The 22,762-nt window shown below is 54.3% G+C and overlaps 1 protein-coding gene across 6 annotated transcripts in view; it reads right to left on the bottom strand.

The window, feature by feature from the left end:
• Positions 1 to 1,191: 1,191 nt before the first annotated feature.
• The window catches only part of TBC1D16 (TBC1 domain family member 16), an 88,736-nt gene continuing 67,165 nt past the window's right edge, over positions 1,192 to 22,762 (bottom strand). For 4 of the 6 annotated variants that reach the window (XM_043905302.1, XM_043905301.1, XM_043905303.1 and 1 more), the window contains 9 exons: positions 17,001 to 17,162; positions 15,782 to 15,929; positions 14,657 to 14,824; positions 14,026 to 14,174; positions 13,284 to 13,418; positions 12,328 to 12,514; positions 10,087 to 10,266; positions 7,360 to 7,506; positions 1,192 to 6,553 (listed from right to left, as the gene is read on the bottom strand). In XM_043905302.1, the coding sequence (XP_043761237.1) occupies positions 6,305 to 6,553; positions 7,360 to 7,506; positions 10,087 to 10,266; positions 12,328 to 12,514; positions 13,284 to 13,418; positions 14,026 to 14,174; positions 14,657 to 14,824; positions 15,782 to 15,929; positions 17,001 to 17,162 (1,525 nt within the window). In that variant the 3' untranslated portion in view covers positions 1,192 to 6,304. The remainder of the gene's footprint in view (positions 6,554 to 7,359; positions 7,507 to 10,086; positions 10,267 to 12,327; positions 12,515 to 13,283; positions 13,419 to 14,025; positions 14,175 to 14,656; positions 14,825 to 15,781; positions 15,930 to 17,000; positions 17,163 to 22,762) is intronic. The other 2 variants (XM_043905300.1, XR_006341371.1) reach the window with 2 other exon arrangements.

Below are 22,762 nucleotides of genomic sequence, written 5' to 3'. Positions count from 1 at the left end.
CCTGGCTGGAGCAGACCCAGGGTGTCAGCGGCCAGACAGGTTTGAAAGGCCATGGCCCAAGGTGGTGGGTGGGGGTGGGGACCACAATGGGCCTCTTGCAGGGCTGCTCTGTGGGTTTGGGACCACCCCTTTCTGAGGACAAACTGACCCACAGCCATGCCCTGGAGGGTGGTGATGGTAGGACTGTCAGCGCCCCTGAACTCCAAGCTCCCTCTCTGTCTGCACTCGGCCATCAGCTGTGACTTCAGATCCCAGGTTAGAACCGGACATGAGGGAGAAGTGGCATCTCCCATCCCCCAAAGGACAGGTAAAGGTTTCTCTAAGTGGAGCCACCAGCCATGCACGGCAGCTGAAGCATCACCTGGGCCTGCTGCCCCTCCTGGCTGTTTGGTCAGCGAGCCTCAGGCAGGGGTATGCCTGCAGAGAAGGGGTGATGAAGCTCTCTGTGGTCTCAGCCAAGGCCAAGGGGGTAGAGGGTGAGACAGACCCTGAAGACACAAGACCCTTGGTGGTGCCAACATTCAGGATGGTGGCACGTAAGCCCTCCTCCCCTCTCAGGCAAAAGGACAGAAAGGCACATAGAAAACCACAGAAAATGTTCGCAACTCCCTAGGCACTGTGTTGGGGCCCAGAGCCCGCAACCCACAAGCACGCTCTAGAACCAGATGGGCCCCCACCCCCTTGCTCACCTCCCTGTAATCTCTGGGGCATGTTCCCTGCAGTAGGGCTCCAGGGCATGGAGATGAGAGAAGCCCCATGCCTGAATCCCACCCTTAACAAGGTCAAATTCATCTTCTTTGCCTCCGCAAAAAGTTTACAAATGCAAGACTCTGGCTTTTCCTGGAATTGGAGGCCTAGCAGCTACTTCTCAATAAAACGCTGTGTGTTTCCAGGTGCTGGGGCCGGTCTCAGGGCCCCCAGTTACTGAGGTTCATGGGCGCTTGCCCATTAACTCTCCATCAGGGAGGTAAGCAGCTGCACCCCCTCTAGCAGGCCAAGCGCCTGTCCCCTTCAGATGCCTGATGGACCCCTGGGCCGCCGGCCAGGCTCCCCAGAGTGGGGCCTGCCACTGGCCAGCCCTCCGGCCCTCCTTACTCTTCCATGGGGGCCCTCTTCACTCAGCACCAGAACCTGCCACATTTGGACCTAACAAACCTTGTCAGACCTCTTAGAGGCGCCGCAGAGCACACGTTTGTTGTCAGTATGATTTTATTTACTTTGCAGTGGGATCCACGAGAGCCGGAAGCACTGTGGGGGCTGGGGCCCCAGCGGTCAGAGTGGCCAGTCCCGAGCCTGGGGCAGCGGGCGATCACATTTAAAAAACAAAATAAAATACAGAGAACGAATTGCTTGCCACAGACATCAGTGATCTCTTGGTAATGGTGGAAATTTCTTTAAACTTTCCCAACAGAAACCCTGCCCTCTGACTAACCCAAGGCGCTGGAGAGAAGATGACCAAGTGACTTGATCTCTCAACCGGAAACGTACTTTCCTACCTAGAAATTGAGTGCAATGTGTTTAACGACCAGATGCCTGCAGCTGTCTGCATGCCCGCTCTGCCCCCCAGAGGCCCAGGGACATCCCTCTCCATCTCTACAGCCTGTCTCAGAGGGCCACAGCCCCCTCCCCGCTCCCAGGCTCAAGTGGGTTTCACAGCTCCAGGGGAGGACCCTGAGGCCTGGGCCACGTCCTGATGCCGAGCTAGACACGCTGCACACAGACACGTCTCTCGGGGTCACCAAGGTCATGGCTCACGGTGGGTCTTCCCCGTGGCAGGAGTGAGGTGGCATGGGGTGAATTTCACAGAAGAGGCACAGAGTCCCCCCAGCTGGGGACGCGCAGTCAGGCGGACGTGTGGAAGGGAGGGGGTTTGCTGACTCCTGAAGCACGCTGCCTCTTGGCCAAGGCTGCAAGGCCAAGGTCAGTGGTCTCTTCCCTGAGTGGCAGATGAGGCCCCCGGGGCTGGGAAACCATCTTCATGACACCTTCACCTGGAGAGTCCCTGCACTAGTCCTGTGAGGTGGGCTAAGCCAGAGGCAGTGTTTCCTTTCTACAGATGAGGGAACCGAGGCTCAGGGTGGGGAGGTCATGCACCTGGAAAGGGTCAGAGACAGGACGGGAACCAGGTTCCTGACCCCTAGGTAAGTGTCTTCCTTCCACACAGCACTGCTCACCCTCAGTAGGGGAGCCCTGTTCTTAGGCGTCACGATTGTGGGGGCAGTTCCCTCTTCTGAGCCAGGGATGGCTGAGGACAGAATGCTTTCACTCGGAGGGAAGGCCTTGCAGCCTGGCTTAGAAAGCCAAGGCTAATCAGATCCTGGGCCATCTGGTTCCCCAGGATCTCCAGGGGAAGTGCCCAGGCTCAGGCCAGACCCACAGGCTCCCTCCCCTTGCTGTGGGTTCATGGCACAGCTCCCAGGCTGGCCACACCCCTGCACGTGTGTGTGGGATTTCCCGGGGACACTCCGCCTCCTTCCTCGGAGGCAGGGCAGCCTCTAGGGGCCTCTGCTGGGCAGACAAACTGGAAGAGGCTTCCTTCCCTCGGCAGGGTGAACCCAGGTCCTCCTGCCACCACCCAGTCTCCCTCTATTATAGCTGCCCCTTCCCAGCTATTTCTACCAAACAAGACGCAGACAAGAGAGCTCAGAGGGACCTCACAAAACACCGGGGAGAGCCACAGAGGCCCCCCCACTACCATTCACAGATTTTGCCCCATTTGTGAATCAAAGGTCAGAGCTGGGGGACCTCTGCCAGCCACTTCTGCCCTCATTTCAGGACCAGAATCTTCATCCTATCTAGCTGTCTGCCCCCAGCAGGCTTTGACGGAAAACTCAAAGGTCCTGGATTTAAAAACCTCTGTCCTGCCTGACACTGTCCTGTCCAATCAAGACAACACAGTGCTGCCTGCTAATAGCGTCCAGACCATGGCTGCCAATGGAACTGCCCTTCTGGACTGCAGACCCTCCTCCTCTGCAGAGGTGAACTGGGCTGGAGGCGGGTCCTCCCCAGCCTGCCCATCCCTCCCTCTCTAATTGGCTCAAGAACACCGATTCCCTTGATTTGTGAGTTCCAAGTCTTCCCTGCTGGGACTTAAGTCAGAACCTTCTGGAATAGCACACTGTTCCCCTCTGCACTTAATCAGACCCCAATCCCACTGTTTCTCCAGCTTGTGCATCGCCCACCTTCATTCTACCATTGTCTCCCCTTCCTTGGGAGGGTGAACCCCACACTTGGCTGGTGAGTCTGTGCCCCTCTGCCCTTTCCTGGCCAGCACGTGCGCATCAAAGGTGCCCTCTCTTCCCAGAGGCGCCGACGACACCAGGTAACGTCAGCACAGACATTAGCAGTGGGGAAACTTGTAAGTATGCGTGCACACGCACACCAGCCAATAACATTAAGTGTCATTTTTAAAAAATGGGTTAAATAAGCAGCATCGCGGAAGATGGCCGTGCCGGGCTGATTATCCCGAATTTGCACGTTCTGGTGGTGGGAAGGCTAGAAGTCTAATGACTGAATTATCACCCTAATGCCTTTTGCTGGCTGGGAATAATCCTGGGGCAACAGCTGCCGCAGGGTTTTTGGCTGGTTTCCTCTAATTGCATCCAGATTAAGGGAGCCGTATAAGGGCGGGCTTTCTCCATCCCTCTGGAGCAGCGGGACCTCACAGAGCCCATATACCCAGGTCTTCGGCTTTTTGAGGTCCTGGCTGCTCCACGAAGCCCAGACCACACTGGGGCCCAGCCCAGCACACAGAGTGCGAGGTGGGAGCAGTGAAGGCGGGGGTGGCACTTGGTACAAGGTCTTGGGGAGCTGTGAGGGTGAGGGGTTGTGGGAGCTGGGAGGTTCAGAATGAGTGCTTTCCACCCAGGACCCTCAAAGTAAGGGAACCCGGGACCCCTCTCCCTCCACCCCACCCAGCAGCCCAAAGGCACAAGGTATCAGAAAATGTGCAGATGCACTCTGGCTACAGAAGAAGGGAGGGGAGCATTCCTTTCCCCGCTTAGACATCTCCAGTCCTTTCAGGAGGAAGTCATGCCCCTGGTAAAAGGCGAGTTCCAAAACTGTTATCTGGACCAGGATTTTGTGGTGGTAATAGTAGACTGTTCCAGCTCCCTACCTGGCTCCTTATCCCTCCCTGAATCCCTAGCCCCTAGGCATGTGACTTCTCTTACTGCAGAGGAGGGTCCATTTCCCCACCCTTAGATGCTGAGTCTGGCCATGTGACTGGCTTTGGCCAATGGGATGATGAGCAGGGGTAGCATCTGTCAAGGCTTGGGAAGGTGCCTACACACTTCTGATTCTGCACCTTTGCCTTGGCCGGGACTGGCTTGTGGGAAGGATGCAAGAGGCATGGAGCAGAGCCACATCTGACCTCTACACACCTCTACATGTGTGAGCACCCTGTTGGGACTTAATAGCCCAACCCAGACCAGAACTGCCCAGCTGGAGCTGCTGTCCCACAGACCCAAGGGCTAGCTAAGTGCATGCTATTTGAGGCTGCCATGTTTGGGGGCTATTTGTTATGCAGCATTACTGTGGCAATGGGTAACTGATATGCCTGTTCATGGAGATGTGGTCTCTAGAGGAGGGTCAACACAGTGCCTGTGTAACTCAAGCCACCTCCATAATAGATCAGGAGCCATCCTCTGGATGGAAAGGCAATCCTCTTTTCCCAGAAGCTGAGCAGATGAGAAGTCTATCCAGCCTGGACCCTGCTGCTGGACTATAATGGTCGGTACCCCAAGATCTGGGCATTGATGGGGCTCCAGGACAGTCTCCCCAAAAGGCTCTTGGACAGAGGTGTCAGGAACCTGGAAGTACCAGTGTCAGTCTTCTGCCCGCTGGAGGACATGGGTTCATAGAGAAGCTGAGAAGGGAAGAGGCTGATAACTTCCTCCTTCCTGTTGATAAACAACTTTTTAAAGTGGCGCCATCCAGCAGCGTCCACTCTGTGAGAAAAGCTGAGGGCAGGAAGAAGCCTTGGTTGGGCTGTGTCTCTGTGATGACTCTCAGCACTTCAAGGATTTTTCTCCCTAGAAGGATGTTCAGGAAGATTCAAGGAACAACGATTCCAGGCTCCTTGTTCCTGTCAGTTCAAGAGGGCGGCTTCCCGTGCAAATAGCTCCAGTCCTCTATGCTGGCTGGGAGTCTTCCTGTGTCCTGTCTGTCCTCCTCTAAATCCCAGAAGGAGCAGCTGGGGAGGCTCTGGGAGCAGGGAGAGTGTGCTGGGAAGACCTGGTTCCCACACAGAAAGCAGGGGTGCCCTGAGTGACGGCTATTGTACAGTGGTTGCTCGCGCATCTGACCACCTGAGACGCTGACTTACAGAAGACCTGCAGTCACGGCAGAACGCAGACTCCGCAGGGAAGTGGGAGTGTTTCTGGCACTTTCAGCTGCCTTTGTCTTGGTTGGTCAGTTCACATTGTGTCCCTTCCCTCAAACACTGCAGATTCCCTTCAGAGAATTTTGCGTGCACACACACACATACACACCTCGACCCATCCAACCCCAAGTTGGTCGCAGTATTTGGTGAAAATGGCCTTCAACACTGCCGAATGTAGACGATTCTTCAACTAAGGGAGAAGAATTCAACACTTCAACAGCCCGTATGCAGGCTCATGGGCAGCGTATTCCTTCACATACCAAGAGGATCAGATGTTGAAATGGACAGTATGAAAGCCCCCAGCCTTCTGCTCTTAAACCTTTCTACCCTGAAATCAGTGGGGCCTTTTTTTTTTTTTTTTTGGGCAGATGTCTTCACATCAGCTTTGCAGTTGTGGCTGGAGAAGCTGTGGAGTCTGTTTGATTCATTCAAAGAATGAAGCCTAATGAGGGGGTGTGCCCAGTTTGCAAAGATGTTTCTGGCCTGGATGGGACCCTCTTGTTCTGGGCTCCCCAGTGCTGTCTCTCTCCCACTGTCTCTGTCTCTGCCTTTCCCAATGCCTCGCAATAAGACCCTTTGGTGGCTGACGAAGCTGGAGGAATTCCTGGGTTGTGTTGAGATCCATCAAAGGTGGGCAACACGAGAACCCAGCCAGCCTGCATCTCCAGGTAGGGTGGTTGTGCATCCTGGTCCTGCTGTTTGGGGAGCTGACTTTTCTCTGGGCAGCTGGCGGGTTTTATTTCTGGCACTTCCGTACTCCAATTTTGTCCTTAATACGAAAAGTTTCCCTTCATGTTGCTCAAGGGCATTTTCCTTCCGTTTCTACCATCCTGTCCCCTCCACGCCCATCCCCACCCCCTCCCCCATGCTTGGGACCTGGCAGAGGTCCCCTCACCCCTCGTCCAGCGCAGGGAGCCCAACCTATCTGCGGAAACTAAAGCCTTCTCGGGGCGTCTTTGGACCCTTCCTGCCTTCTCTGGGGGGCTTGGGGGAAGGCGTCTCCACGGTACCCCCGTACGGGCAGCTTTCCGACCCTGGGTGCTGGCCCGTACACTCCACGGCAGGCATGTAACCGCTGTCCCACATGCCAGTCCCACACAGCTTGCACAAGTCATGCAGGCTACAGGGGATCCGCGGCAAGAGGCGAAACTGGTACAGCAAACTCCTCGCCTGCAAACAGAGAGGACAGTGATGATGAGGGACAGCAGGCAGCTAGTGATCCAAGAGCAACAACAGTCAGCACCCGAAGGTGCTCCTTACGCCAGGTCAGGGCGAGGGCTCTGCCTGCCTCACCCCTTTCAACACCCTGATCCAGCTGAAGGCAGGGGCTATAAAGTTTCACAAGCCGCGCTCCCATGCAGCTCGACCCAGAGACGGCTCCCCTAACGGCCTTCATATGAAAGGTGAACAGGGCCCACCCTGTCCCTCCCTGGCTCAGCCTGGCCCCATGGCTCCACCTCTCTGCCCTGCAGGACTTCTTCAAGCCCTCTTCCTGCCCACTCCACCCCTGACCCCAGTCCCTCCTCGCTGCCCCTGGAAAACACCAGAAAGCTTTAAGAAGCAGGAGCCTGGGAAGTAGGGAGGTGGCAAAGGCCCCCTTTATCCCACTAACCTTGAATGAAAGGTTGGCCACCTCCCCTCCCTAAGCCTCCTGCTTAGTTTTCTCAGCTCTGGGCTATGAGTGAGGTGCCTCATGGTGGAGGACCTGTCTGTCAAAATGGGTAATCTGTTCCTTCCACGAGGAGAGGGGCCTCTTTTGTCAGCCTGATGGGTGCCCTGAACAGATGTCATACATGCTGACCTTGGTGGGGAGCTCCCAGGATGGAGAGTGGGGGCGGGGCTCTGCATGTGGGCAGGAATCTACAAATGTTGGGGGTGGAGCTTGTAGGGGGCCCTGTAGGGGTGGAGCTCTGGAAGTAGAGGTGGGGTTCTGTATAAGGGAGGGCAGGGCTGCATGTTGGGGGGGCCACACTCACCTTTCTGAGAACAAGCTCCCCATTCATGTGCATGGCCAGGTTTCCAAAGTGCAGAAGCATCTGGTCAGTGGCCAGCTGCTGCTCTATGACATCATCCCCGTAGATGGCCACGATGGCCACGCAGATGAAAAGGTGGAAGTAATCTGTCTGGGGGGTAGAGAGTGGGTTCAGATAAGGCCCCTGACCCAGCCCTGGGTCCTGACTGCCGGTAGAGGTGACAAGCAGAGCTGTGGGGTCAAGGGCTCCCAGGTGAGGCCGTCTGGGTTCGTGTGGCCCTAGGCAAGCCTAGCAGCCTCCTCAGTTTCCCCACCTGCAAATGGGCCAGTGTCAGCACATACATCCAAAGACTGCTGTGATGCGCAAAAGGGCAATGCTGGGGCCAGTCACCAACAGGCTGCTGGTCCCCTTTGGGGAGCCCTCTAGGAGCCTCTCCAGCACATGGGCAAAGAACATGCTCCTCTGAAGCCTGGCTACTACCCATTCTGGGGTCTTGAGAGATGATGAGTCAGAACACGCTCTAGTGGGTGGTGGAACATGCTATCAAGGAAGAAGAACTTTCCAGCAGCCACCCACTGGTCATTGTGCTCCTGCCTTGAGGCCAAATGTCCCAGCTTGTGCCCCAGAGATGACTCTTAGGTTTGTTGGTAAGAAAAGTGGGGAAGAGAGCCTCAGAGCCAAGCACAGCAGCTCCCCATAGTTCCCTACAATGAGCCCACCCTCTTTAACCAGATTTCAGGCCCATTGAGGACTCCGCTGCCTTCCCTGGAGGCTGCCTCACATTTTGCTACCCAGCAAGGCCGGGCCTGCAGCAGGATGCTGGCGCTTGGTCCTCACGGGGTACATCCTGTGTGCTCTCCAGCCCGGATGCTCTGAGGGCACACCGCCTTTGAGTCACACTAGCTCCCGGGGGCAGAGGAAGGACAAGGACCACCAGGAAGCCTGTGTTTAGTCTCCTGACATCTGCCACCCAGCCAGACAGAACCCTGTTCCTTCCCAAACAGGGCCAGGCAGAGCCTTGGATGCGCAGGCAGAGGTTACGGGCAGCAAACACCCCACATCCCATCCACTCTGGAAAGGCCATTCCCAGACTGCCCAGCCCCTTCCTCTGAATTAATCTGGAATGGTCTTGCTGCGGCTCAGAACGATCCTTCTGCAGCTATTTGAATTGCAGCTGGGGCTGGTGGGGTGGGGTAGGGGGGACAGCGGAGGAGTTCCAGGAAGGTTCATGTCCAGCTCCTCTGGGAGAGGACTATGGGGAAGAAAAGGTGGAGCACATTCTAAAGGGGGCTGGACAGCAGTACCAGACTAACCCCAGTTCACTGGACCAGGCCCAGGGCAGCCCATCCCCCAAGGGCAAACTGGAAGTATAAAAATGAATAAAACAGAGCCCTTCACACTCTGGGGACACTTTAAAGTTAAACCAGCTGGTAGTGACCACCCCTCACCCCCCGCCAGAGCTCACTCTAATGAATTAGCCTACCCCCGCTACCATCATCCTACTGTCCCCCGCCTCAACCTCCTGCCACTAATTTGATCAAGGGGTGTGGCCAAATGAGGCTAAATTTAGCCTAAGAAATGGCCCCATCTGTTGGGTGATGCTCTGGGTTCACATGTAACATTAGCCTAAATGTGATGTCCCAAAGGTGGCAAATTTGCTGCTAGAAAAAAACGCAATGAGGCTTTGCGCAAAGCGGACACAATTTTTTAAAAATATGATCCAGTGTTTTGGACCATCCTTGCCAGTGCTTCCTAGATTCCACTCTGCAGTACACACAGAGCAGGCTGATCCACACAGGAAACACAGCCCAGACCTGGGCCGGGAGGGAGCAGGAGAGGAGGTGGGCGAGGATGGATGAATACAAAACAGCCCATGGCACCAGCAGCAGGCTTCTTCAGACTCACTTCTATCAGACATAATCCTTCTTCGACACGAGTAAGGAGGGCAGACGCTGATGCACATTTCTGAGGGCTGGTGGGCATGCGCATCTATCAGCAAGGTTTGTCTAATCCAAGCTGCACCAGCTGCCGAATGAAGGATGGAGGCCGCTCTTGCAGAAATGGTCCTGGCCACCTCTCAGATGCGTCAGTACTATTTTTTTTTTTTAAAGGCTGATGGATTCAGAGAGACTTGCCTATCCTTTAACATGGCCTGCTTGTTGCTAATTTGGGCGTTAAAGCCGTGTGACAGGGCCAGCGCGAGGCCCTCTCAGGGGAATTTGTTGAGGAGATGCTGATAACGAAGGACGGCAAGGGGAAATCACGTCCCTGCGAGGCGACAGTGGGTGGGGCCTGGGCTCTCAGAGGGGCTGGCAGGGAAGCAGGATCTCGGGGCCCTTTCCCTGAGCCATCCCGAGGTGGGCAGGCGGGCGGGTGCTGGGCCTGGCATGTGGGCACCAGCGCCCTGCTCGGTCCCGCAATGTCTTTCATGCTGATTGGTTGTGACAGGAGCGTGCTCAGCCCTAGAACGTGGTAATGAGCGCAGTCAGTGGGCAATTTGCATCGATTTCAGTTACTTGGGAGGCGAGATGCAGGGTCGGAGGCTGGCCACGTGGGACTAGAAGGCAGTCGCCGTGTGAGGGGCTGAATGTGGCCTGTGAGGGGCCAGGGATGGTGGAGCAAGGGTACCCCAGAGGAGGTGCCCAGTTATGCGGGCGCCCTGCCCTCTTCGTACGCCAGGTGCGGGACCGCTGTCCCAGCCCCCAGCCCTGGGCGCCCCGCCTCGCTCACCTGGTAGTGGGCCCAGCAGGCCTCCCAGATGCGCAGCGCCTCGGCCTCAGGAAACTCCCGCTTGAAGCACAGCAGGAGCCAGCGGTGGCAGAAGAGCATTTGCAAGCCGTCCTCACCCAGCGAGACCAGATGCTGGTAGAAGCGTGCGTGGGTCAGCCGCAGCAGCTCCCGCAGGTACAGCTGGGGGCGAGGCCAAGAGGAATGAGACCCCTAGCCCTGAGCAGGCCTGCCTGCCTGGCCCCAGAAGCCCCCTCCTGCCGAGGCCCTTCCCCGCTGGGGCCCCACCACCCCTCAGAGCAGGTGTGCCACACATGAGGTCTCTATCTGCTTCATGGGTCTGCACCCACTTATTCTGTTCTGTCCCTGGAAGTCCGACTCACATCTGTCTTGGTCGGTTTAGCCCAGATTTCGGACTGTCCCGGAGGCTGTAGCAAGGGACAGCAAGAGCAACCTGCTGTGGCCCAGAAGGTGGGTGGCAGGTCAGGCTAGGAAGACCTTTGGCTCTCAGGCACCATATGGGCCGTTTCTGACGCCCCCTCCTTCCTGAGATATCGAGCAAAGCATCCTTTTGACAATGCCCCCTCCCCCTCACCCACTCAACCACCTTCCGCTCTGATCACCTAGATTCATCATCTCCCAGAGCTGATTCAGAGCAGAGGGTGGGGGCGTTTCTGAACCCCGAGAGGCTCAATTCCTGTGCTTCAGGTCACCACCCAGTGACGTGGGACCAGATTAAGGCTATTTCTGGCAGCGCCTGGCTTGGGCTGCTGACTTCACCAGCACTGTTGTAAAATCGATCTCCAGCAGCTAACGAGTCACGGGGCCATGTGCTGCGGAGCCGTCAGCGGCGAATCACGTCAGAGCCCGTAATTGCCTCCCCAGGTACCGTGGAAACCTGACATCACAGGGCCGACACAGAGAGCGGGGAGTGAGCAGGCTCGGCTGAGATCGCAGCCGGGGGATCCTGCGGGGGGGGGGGTCTTGGTGACTCACAGGCCCCTTCCCACACAAACAGCTCATTGTTCCTACTTGAGACTGCCACTGGGGTGGCACAGAAACTGATTCTGAAGATCCTTCCAGACTGGCCAGTTTCCTCACCCAGTGGCCCACAGCAGGGTCAACAAGTCCACGCAAGCAGCTGACCCCCTTCCTCCCTCCCTCATGGATGCCCCCCACCCCTACTCTGGTGCCCCTTACCTTCCCCTTTCATCCCCATCTCCCTGCTCCTGGATCCCTTTCCTCCAATCCCCCTGCTGTGTCCTGCTCTCCCATCCACAGTCCTCATCAGCTTCCCAATGGCTAGTTGACAGTAGTGTTCCTTGGTCTGGCATTCGAGGCCCTTCATTCAGCTCCAGCCTCATTGCATGTGAGCCACCAAACTGAGCGGGCCACCCAGTATCGCTGCCCAAAAAGCCCTGCTCAGCCAAGTCTTGGCAGGCCTGGCAATGCTCAGGGCCAGACCCCGTGTGCCGTGGAGTCAGCCTGGCCCAAGGGGACACTGGGACTCCTGTCTTGGTTCCCTCTCTATCACCAGAGCTCTTTCTGTATCACTCCCTAGCATACCCAGCATCCTGCCCTTGCACTATCAGCTTCCAGGCTGAGAATCTCTCAGACTGGGGACCCGAGACCACGTCCTAGTGCTAGCAGCACCTGACAGGTGATTGGAGGGCACAAGGAAGGGAAGAGTGGGCCCTCCTGGCCCCACCTCACCCAGTTTTGCCTCCTCACTCCCAATTTTCAGTGCTGCCTGGTCTGTGTAGGTTAGCGGGGGCCATGGTGGGAGGAGTACTGCCTGGGCACAACAGGCCTGCTGCCCTCGAGGTGGGGCTGTGACGACTATCCAGTGGGCTCAGGGTGGTTTCAAGAGCCCCTCCCATTCCCATCCCTCGGAACCCTGGTTATGTCCCCTGTGGGGGACCCAGATGCACCTGAGAACATGTTTTATAAAGCACAGGGCCAGGTGTGATAGTGACCCCTTCCCCCCCTGGGAACCTGGGTTAGGATGCCACATGCAGGGAGAGGGGAGGCCACATGAGGAGCCTCTGGACTGCAGGAGTGTGAGGTGGGGATGGCAGCATATGTCCTGGGACATGGGAACAGCATGTGTCCCTCCTGGGGGAGCTGGCCCTAGTCCATGGGCCCAGGGCTAAGCCCCCCATAGTCCATCAGCAAGGCCCACCTTGGCTTTCCTGCTGCTTGGTGACCCACAGCAGCCAAGCCACACACATCTGAGAGCCTCACCAGCTGTTTCTCCATGTCCTCGTCCCGAGGAGAGCTGACAAAGATTGTGTTCTGCATCAGACCCACAAAGCACCAGAAGGTGTCTGACTCGTCCAGGACTTCAGCCAGGATGGGGGCCACCAGGTCCGACATGCCCTGGGAGTAGCCGATGGCTGGGTTGTACACCGCATAGTTCAGCAGGATCCTCCTGGAGATGCAGTGCAGAGAGCAGGGAGGTCAGTGGAGGGTGGCCATAACATAGCAGTGTGTTGTCCAGGCCAGTAGAACCCCAGGCTGGAGACTCTGGGGTCTCCTGGACCCCATCCTTAACCTTGATCTTAGAGGAAGGAGAGCAGCTCCCGGCATCATCTCCAGAGCTTGGGGAAAGGTAAGGGGCTGCACTTAGGCACTCACCAGCCCCAATCCTCTAGAGCAGAGCAAGGAGAAATGTGGATCTGATTTTCTTAATGGTCGACTGCCTGTGACAAAGGGTGGGCTGGCAGGGACATTTTTTTATGGGCTTCTAATTTTGTGCAATTATTTGCCAGGAGGCAGCAGAATGTCAAAGATGCCAGCTTCAGCTCCTGTGAGACTTGATCTCCCAGAGGACCACCCAACAGGAGAGGGAGACACTCAGGAGAGGCGGGTTCACAGCTGGTGTGGGCCAAGCAAGGTTAGGCTTGGTGGATGCCCAGGGGGTGGGGCCTTTGCTGGTACATTTGGGAGGGGCTTCCAGGCCTTCCCCTGGGTCACTAGGACAATAAGGGGCCCATTGACATTGTCTGAAATAGCTAAGGACTCTCTGATTCTGGGGCACTGAACCTAGAAGGAAGATCCTTGACCCCTGCAGAAGCTTCTGCGGCTGGTCTACTTCCCAGAGGGTCAGCTGAGACCTGAGGGGTGAGATGAGGCTCCGGGGCAGCAAATGGGAGTGAAACCCAGTTGGGAAGGAACCCTGCTGACCGGGTAGGCGGTACCTCATGCTCTCCACGTTGGGATTGCCTTCGCCTCGGAAGAACTGGTTGCTCCGATCTGTCCGAACCACATCCTTGTCCACGGTGAACTGCACGTTCCGCCAGAAAGCTCTGTGCTCTTCAGGGGTCATGGAGAGCCTGGCACGGAGCAGAGAGCCAGCTGGGGGGTCAGCAAGCGTCCCACCCGCTCCAGGCCGCCAGAGGCGCCCCTCTCCGCCCTGCTCGAAGATGGTAACTGGGGTCGCTGGCCAACCCTCCAGCTGCCACTGACACCGGGCAGCGTAGGGGCGTTGTGCACAAGGCTTTCACAGATTAACTCGGCCTCACCAGTCCCAGCGTCTGGGGGAGAGCTCACCGAAACTACAGGGTCAGGGAGGTCCAACAGACCTCAGCAACCCCAGTTCCCGGCTGCCCTCCCCTCGACCCCCGCCCCGCTGCCACCCCGGCGTTCAGTGGTGGGATGTCAGCGCCTCGTTAAGTATGTTGAAAAAGAATTCTAAAACCTTGACATGCGAGCTAAAGAGAGCCAGTCCCGGGGTAATGACTGCACTTATCCAGACCCATCGCTCACGGTCCTGGGAGACCCATTTTCCAAGGAAACTATGGGTCACGGAACATATTATCAATGCTGAATTGCACCTCAAATTGCCTTTCCAAATGGCATTTCCCTCCGCGGCTCCGGGGGGGGGGGGCGTGGGTTTCCCCTCCGCGGTTCGAGGGGGCCCCGGTCGGGCGCCGCGGTCACCTTTTCTGCTGGATCTCGGCGTATTCCTTTCTCTTCTGCACCCGCAGCGCCTCCCTTTCCTCCGACGTAGACTCGTGGCTGTAATAACGCAGCAGGAAGGGCCAGACCTCCCCTCGGATTGACACATCAATGCCGCCGAAGAAAATGGCCTGGAGGAAGCGGCAAAAGTTGGGGAGGGGCCAAAGCAGGACCGCTCAAAGCACCCCCAAGTCCCCGGAGATCTGTGTTTTGGTGGCTTTGCTGCGCCTTCTTGACAACTGATGCCTTGATTCAGATCGCTGCAATTTGCACATGTTTAGAAGGGGAAAGTGCCGGCCCCCCATTCCCATACAGGACACAAACCAGGCTCATTTCAATGTCAATGCCCCCCCCTGGTGCGGCGCTCAGATTAACCTGTCGTTCTCACGTCAGGGCCTTAATCCCGGTTTTGGAATCGCGGGCGCGGGCTGCGAGCTCTTCTATACACGCTGTCGCGGGGTACCCAGAACCCGCTCCGGAGGTTGCTTTTTCATCGCAGCGGCTTTGATCGCTCTATCCGGCGCGTTCACACAGGCGCTGGCGTCAGCGGACGGACCGTCCCCCCGACCCCTGGCCTCAAAGCCGCTGGGCCCGCCGGCGCGCCGGGCCTCACCTTGCGGAGCTTGTACTCCTCTTCCACTTGCCCCAGAGCATTCAGGTGGCGGAGCCAGGCCGCCACGTCCAGCCGTCGGTACATGCTCTCCTCGGGGTGCGTCTCGGAAGACGGCAGCTTGGGACGCCGGATGGAGAACTGCATACACGTCTTTTCGTCGGCGACCTGCTGGACGCGAGGACCGTCGGGGCGGGGGGTCGGGGGTGTGTATCAGTTGCTCAGACGCTCGGCTTTCGAAGCCAGCCCGCGCTCTTCGCGGGATGTCAACGCCTTCCCCCCCTCCCCTCTTCTGAAAGGAGAGGGACGCCTCTCCCCCGCATACAAACCCCTAAATGGCAAGTGTAATTAGACGCAATTAAAATGAAAATACCGTCCGCTTACCATGGTCCCCCTTCGCGCTCCCGGCTCCCGGCCCACTCCCACCGACCGCCTCTCCCCCCCACTCTCCCTCCGGCCCCGCCGCAAAGACGGAATTAATGCCTGGGACGGCCAACTTCCCTCTGCCGGGAGGGCCTGCAATAAATTACATGTGATTGGCCACATACAAAGGGATGGCTGTTCTGCGAGCGGGGAGCCCGCCTGTCAGGTTGTCTCCACGGGCAGTCACGGATCCAGGGCAAAACTGCAGCTGACATTTAATTCAAAAATCAAAGGTTGTTCAATGTAGGGGGAAAAAAAAGCCATGCTACTGTAATAAGGGAAGCCAGCAGGAGGCTCTGTGGGAAGGAAAGGAATTTTAAAGTCAGCCCGTTTCTAATAAGCACATACACTATCTTAAACAGATAATTAAAGAGCTCTTATTACATTTGTATGTAGATTGAGGAAAATATGGCAGGAAGCCTTGTCAAAACATGATTTTTCAAGTGCGGAGTACTGCATTTACCAGAAGCCTGGGCACATGTTTTAAACCCAAAGTTGCTGCTCTGTTGGCCCCCAGTGACCACAGGTCACACCCTTGAGGCCTGGGACTTCAAGGAAGAGAGTGGGTGTCCTGGGCCTGGTTGGAGGCGAGGCAGGAAGGGAGGGGAGGGGACGGGGGTGGTCTCAGCAGCCAGATGTCTCCTGGGTGGCGTCAGGGCCTCCTCATGAGGGGAGGTCAGCACCCATTCCCCACTCCCTGGCTACCTGGTCTTTGAGGTGCGTCTCCGCGCAGTATTTCCACTGCTGAAGCACGTCAGGCAGCTTGTCCAGGCCACCGTGGTGGAAGTGGAACACCTTGTACTGGCTTTCCCGACTGGCGACGACCAGCTGGCCACTGGTGCAGGCCTCATCGCTGAGCGACCATTGGATGGGGGGGGGAAGAGAACAGACCCATGAATATGTAAACATGGGTTTTTATTTCCAAGTATAATCGAGGCCGCTATCACCTGACCTCAGAGGCAGGAAACAGAAAGTCCCCCAGGAGTTTGGCTGCTGGCAGGAAGCAGACAGAATTATGCCCCCACAGAAGCCATCACCCTCTGCTGAAGAAGGCAAAGCAGCTCCCTCCTGGGGAGGCTCCAGGTGGGACTGTCCTCGCCCCCGGGAGATCTGCCAGAGCAGCCTTCAGTCCCCACCCCTGCTGGCCAGGTCACATCCTCCCTTCTGTCCTGGATATCATGGAGATATCATGATATCATATCATCCATCTCCTAGGGGTGGATGCCCTGACATGGAATCAGATTTGGAACCCAGATGGGTGGGCACTAAGGGACTCCCCTCCAGTGGGCTTTCCATCGAGCATAGAAGTCACTCTGGGAAAATCCTCCAGGGAAATCCACTATATATGCCTCGGGGCCATCGCCCGACCTTGACTGCCCTTCCCTGAAAGGCGGGATGGGGCTCTGGGCCTGGGACCCCCCCCCCCCCCCACCCAGAGACACAACTGCTTCTTTGAAGCACTGGTCTTTGGCTGGTGCTGTCCTGCAGCTTTCAGGAAGAGAGACATGAGGTGGCCGTTAGGCGGGGGACTGAAAGGGATGGTCCCCCATCATGAAGGAAATGGTGCCTCCCTCTAGAAAGCCATAGCCTGTCCTGAGCATGCATGGAGCAGTTGGGCCTCTGACTGGGTGACCGGGAGCTGCCTGCAGCTACTGCTGTCTGTGTAGCCCTGGTTTGTCATCTTCCCCGAAACCAGAGCTGCAAGCAACAGCTGCTACCATCACGCTGAAGGCAGAGGAAAGAGTTTGGGAGCTACCCAGACCCGGCTCCCGCGGGGCAGCCATCATGGGGCACTGCCGAGAGGGCACTAATGATGCTGGGAAGCAGACGGTTGGGAACGTCAGGCTCCTAGACCCAAGCACGGACCCCTGGGAACACGGCCAGCGCACAGGCAGCTTCCAGGACATGGCCAAGAGGGCCTCACCTGAAGAAGAGGCGGAGGGAGCGCATCTGGCCCAAATCCACTCGGAACACGCCACAGATCTGCTCCAGGGCGCCGGCCCTCTGCGGCTCATCCCAGCGCGGGGGCTGCAGGAGGCCGCTGCCATCCGGGAACTGCAGGTGGGCATCCACGCTGGATGGGGAGCTGGTGGAGCAAGTTATGTGAGGGCCACACGTGTCTGTCGTGCAGTCATGGGGGGAAGGGCAGGGAGGGCTTGGGGAAACCGTTTAAACATGTGTGTCTGCTCAGAGACAAACCGGAGCACATCGTGCACAGAGAGGTTCTCCATGAACAGCCATGAATGAATGAATGAATCCCATCACAGCACTTTTTGTGACCAAATTCTGTCCTACCTCTGTAAAGGCACTAGGCTGTCATAATGACAGTTGAGGGCCTACTGACTGGGTTTGAGCCCTTGCTGTGTGACCCTGGGGGAAGTTAGCAAGCCTCTCTGAACCTTTGTTTCCTCCTTTGCAAAGTGAAGATAATAACAGGCCTTCTAGTAGAATGAACAGTGCTTGGTGCTGGGCACCCTGGTTTTCAAGGCTTGCTAAAAGAAGCCTGTTTCATGACCATTTTAGACAGCATGGGTCTTCCACTTGGGTTCACACTGGTTCAGTATTTTCCTGAAAAAATATTGGTTCCATAAGGAAACATTTCGGCTGTAATGCTATTAATACTAACAGTTAACACTTAGTTGAGCCTGGCTCTGTGTTAACCACTTGCCCGTGCTTTTTATCACATATAATCTTCACAATAATCCTAGGAAATGAGTGGTTATTATCCCCATTGTACAGAACAGGAACTAAGGCTCAGAAAGGTTAAGTAACTTGTCCAAGGTCACACAGTTAGCAGGTGGTAGAGCTGGGATTTGAACCCAAGCTTTGTGGTGCACATAGTCACCAGTGTATTCAATGGCCTCTCAGGTCAAAGTTCAGCAATACCACCCCATTCTTTTATTCTGCCTCTTTAAAAAATTCATTGTTTTATTTGGACCCTCGGTTGCAAAATATTTTATTTCATGGAATCAGCTACACTGCAGGTAAAATGCTGTCTCTTGAGATTTCATAGTAAACTCTAGCAGATGACTGCTAAAATATAGTCAGAGTAAAGGCAAACATCGGTCCAACCCCAACATCCTGCAGAGCTAAGACTGCAGTCGCTTTATCCCGCTTTTCCTGTTTAAGCCAAGAACATAAAAGTGTCGGAGGCAATTAATCTGAAGGCACCTCTTCCTCAGATGGGCACCAGGTCTCCAAAGGAAGCTACTCGGGATTGTTCACGCACCATCTGTCTAATTCGGAAACTCCTCAAAGAGGAAGACTGGCCTTAGAACCTTTGCTGCTTCTAGAATAGCACTGGGCCTGGTGTGCTGTTCTTCCCTACCTGCCTAAGGAGGTGGGTGGAGCCAAGTCCTCCCATTTCTGAGGGGCACCCGGGGTCTCCCAGGAAACAGACTCAGGTGAAGACAGACAGCCGGACGGGGAGGAAGGCAGACAAGCTGAAGCACGCGGCCACACGACAAACTCAGCCCCAAAAAGGCTGACGGATTCCCTGTCCTCCCGAGGGGACCCTGACCGGGCTGCACTGTGCAATGATTGTTTGCAAAACAAGGCAGGCCGCAGGGCTGAAGACAGCCCCCCACCATGCAGCTTCTCGCAGCATTTCATAATCTGCTTATTGAACAATGAGGCCGCAGTGGCCAGAGAGCATGTGCTTGGCATGCTTCCCGACTGGGCCGGCCCATCCGGGCTCACCTCCAAGCCCAGCCAGAGAGGGGCCACTAAAGGGTGGCATTATTTCCAGGCCCCCCTCCCTCAGCCCTCCCCACCGCCACTCCACACACACACACACACACACACACACACACACACATAGCACGATCCTCTAAAATCTGCATGCTCTTCCCAACATGCTACGTGCTGCTCACCCCATGGGGCAGGCCATGGTTTGCAGAAACCAGATCCAGGATGGACACCGGCTCTGGCAGAGTCCTGGCTGAAGCTACTGCTCCCCTGCTGTGGTGGAAGGACTGAGGCCCTGAGGGGAAGGAGCCCCAGAGAGAGGGCTGCCTGACCACAACACCTTCCTGTAGCAACTTGCCCCCCGGCAGAAGTCTGCCTGAACCCTTTTACAACTCCTGTGGGGGAAATTATTTGCATTAATTAATTGATTGATTGATTAATTCAAGACCTTGTGTTGGGACCTACAGCTGGGGTTCCACCATTCAAACTGGAGCAAAGTTGATGGAAGCTTTGGTTCTCGTTATTTCGGGCCTGTAGTAGCAGATGTCTGTACAGTCATCTAGGTCACCAAGGGCCACATCTGTTTCTGCCTCAAGATCCATTGCCATGGGGTTAAGGGCTGTATCTCATTTGCTCTTCTGCATCTCCAGCTCCCAGCACAGGCCTGGCACAGGACACAGAGATTTAATACCCATACCTGGGATGAAAATTTTAAATGTCTGGGAATTTTAAAGTCATAGAAAAAAATGGAAATAAAATCTTGGGAAATTTGAAATATGTATAATTTTTATTTTTTTATCTTTTTACACATGCAAAGCACTTTGGTTTTAAGAATATTCATATGTGCTGCATATAACCTGGCTTGTTCATAAAATTATTATGTGTGGTACATTAAAATTATAAGGAAGGTTTATTTAGGGCAATAACTCTCAATATGCTAGAAGTTAAAACTGTTTTATAGGTACAATTAGAAGATGCTAAACTCTAAGAAATACAGCATTTTTTTTCTGAGGATCACCGACATGCAAAAACAGAAACGAACAAGAAAACTCAACTCTGTCATCACAAAACATAGCAGATGTGTTGTCTACCTGACAATCACAGCAATGTCAGGCACAGAGTTGGGAGTTTAAATATCGCCTCAGATTCCTAGGGTGGTGTCCATTCCTCCACCTCTGAGTCTGAGCTGGTCTTTTGAGTGGCTTTAATCCATAGGATATGGTGTGAGTGACATCCTGTGAGCTCCAAAGCCTGGCCTCAAGAGGCTTCTGCATTCTCCCGCTTGGCACACTCCTACCACCAAACAAAGGTCCGTCTGGTCAAGGCTATGGTTTTTCCAGTGGTCATGTATGGATGTGAGAGTTGGACTGTGAAGAAAGCTGAGCGCCGAAAAATTGATGCTTTTGAACTATGGTGTTGGAGAAGACTCTTGAAAGTTCCTTGGACTGCAAGGAGATCCAACCAGTCCATTCTAAAGGAGATCAGTCCTGGGTGTTCATTGGAAGGACTGATGATGAAACTGAAACTCCAATACTTTGGCCACCTCATGCGAAGAGTTGACTCATTGGAAAAGACCCTGATGCTGGGAGGGATTGGGGGCAGGAGGAGAAGGGGACGACAGAGGATGAGATGGCTGGATGGCATCACTGACTCGATAGACATGAGTTTGAGTAAACTCCGGGAGTTGGTGATAGACAGGGAGGCCTGGTGTGCTGCGATTCATGGGGTCGCAAAGAGTCAGACACGACTGAACGACTGAACTGAACTGAACCACCATGTAAGGAAGCACAGGTACAAATGAGTGACCACAAGGAGAGAGAGATCCAGCTGACACACCACAGTCTCCTAACCTCATGGACCAAGTCCATGTCAGACCCTGTACCTGGCTGAGCCCCCAGTTGGTGACAGCTGCCTGAGAAAGCCCCAGAGTGCCCAGTAGAATGGTTAGACTTGGCCCAGTCCAGCCAGAAGAACTGCGAACAAATTAAACGCAGTGGTTTTAAGTTGCTAAGTTTTGGAGTCCTCCATTATAGGGCTATAGGTAACTGATACATAACGGGAAGTATCTGTTTTCAGAAAAAGCTCAAACAGGAGGGAAGAAACATCCAAAATTATTATTTTGGGGGTTTTTTTGGCTGTACCTCGAGGCATGTGGGATCTTAGTTCCCCAGCCAGAGATCCAACCCAGGCTCCCTGCAGTGGAAGCATAGTCCTAACCACTGCCTGGGAATTCCCTTCCTCCAAAATTATTGAATTGTGGTTCTCAAGGTCAAAGAGACATTGCGGCCAGACTCTAACATTTTTAAATATCCAAACTTCTAAGTTGGCTCTTGCTTTTGTTCCTTCTAAGCCTTTTGAGTCAGTTGAACAGTATGTCAATGGAACCCCAGCTGTAGGTTCCAAGTATAGTGACTGGAATTAATTAGTCAATTAATTAATGCAAATAATTTTCCCCGCAGGAGTTGTAAAAGGGTTTAAAGCAGACTTTTGCCTAGAGGCAAGTTGCTGCCGGAAGGTGTGTGTGGGGCCCTCTTTCCAGGGTTCTTCCCCTTAGGGCCCCAGTCCTTCCACCACAGCAGGGCAGCAGAAGCCTTCACCCTGGACTCTGCCAGAGTGAGTGTCCGTCCTGGATCTGGTTTCTGTAAACCTTAGCCTGTCCCATGGGGTGCGCAGGACACAGCGCCTTGGGAAGGGCATGTGATTTTAGAAATCCTGCTGTGTGCATGTGGAGTAGAGGTGGGGAGGACTGGGGGAGGGAGGTTGAAATTAATGCTGCCCTTTGGTGGCCCCTCATAATTGCCAGAACTTGGAAGCAACCAAGATGTCCTTTGGCAGATAAATGGATAAACAAACCAGTACATCCAGATGATGGAATATTACTCAGCAAGAGAAAGAAATGAGCTATCAAGCCATGAAAAAGGTATGGAGAAAAGTGAAATAAGTCAATATGAAAAGGGTACACACTATACGATTCCAACTCTATGACATTCTGGAAAAGGCAAAACTATGTAGATAGTAGTAAAAGGATCAATGGTTGTCAGAGATTGGGACTATGAAGGAGTGAATAGGTGGAGCACAAAAATTTTAGGGCAGTGAAACTACTCTGTATGATATTATAGTGGCGGATACATGTCATTATACATTTGTTAAAACCCATGGAATGTACAACACCAAATGAATCCTAATGTAAACTATGGGGGATAATGAAGTGTCACTGTTATAAATGTAACAAACATAACACTCTGGTGGGGATGTTGGTGATGGGGAGGCTTTGCATGTTGTTGGGGCAGGGGGCGTATGGAAATCTTTGTACTTTCCTCGTAATTTTGTTATGAATCTAAAACTGCTCTAAAAAATAAAATCTGATAAAAAAATGAAAACCCAAAGAACAAACTAAGACATATATATGATAAGGGTTAATATCCTTAGTATGAAAAAAGGTATGTAAAAATTTAAAAAATGAGTGCCCAACAGGAAAAAAAATGGCAAAAGGACATGAAAAACAATCACTAGAGAATAAATATAAATAACCAATAACATCTTCATACTCAGAGTAATGAAATAAATGCAAATGGAAGCAAGATACAATTTAGGGGGAGGTCTATGAAGTTGGCAATAATTAAAAGGTTATAAAATATAGTGTAGGTAAGGATTTGGGGAAGTACTCTTGCATGGCTGGGGGCACTGTACGCTGGCCAAATTTCTCTCAATGGCAATCTGGAAATCGAATGCAAAAGCCTTAAAAATGTTTATGTATTTTGACCCTTTACTTTCTTTTCCAGGTATTGATCCTAAGAAAACAGCCATAGTTACCTACAAAAAACACTTAATGTGAATAGACACAAAAAAAGCCTCTGAGGAAAGTCCAATGCTCATTCAGAAGAAAATCTGTCAGCAAACTAGGAATTGAAGGACATCTCAAACTGATAGAGGGCACCTGCAGACATTCTACAGTTCACATCACACTCAGTGGTAGGAGATTGAATTTTTTCCCCCTAT

The sequence above is a fragment of the Cervus elaphus genome, chromosome 5 (genome assembly GCF_910594005.1).
Source record: "Cervus elaphus chromosome 5, mCerEla1.1, whole genome shotgun sequence".
NCBI classification, from domain to species: domain Eukaryota; kingdom Metazoa; phylum Chordata; class Mammalia; order Artiodactyla; family Cervidae; genus Cervus; species Cervus elaphus.
Note: the sequence above shows the minus strand (reverse complement) of the source record. Positions and strands in the feature narration are given on the sequence as shown.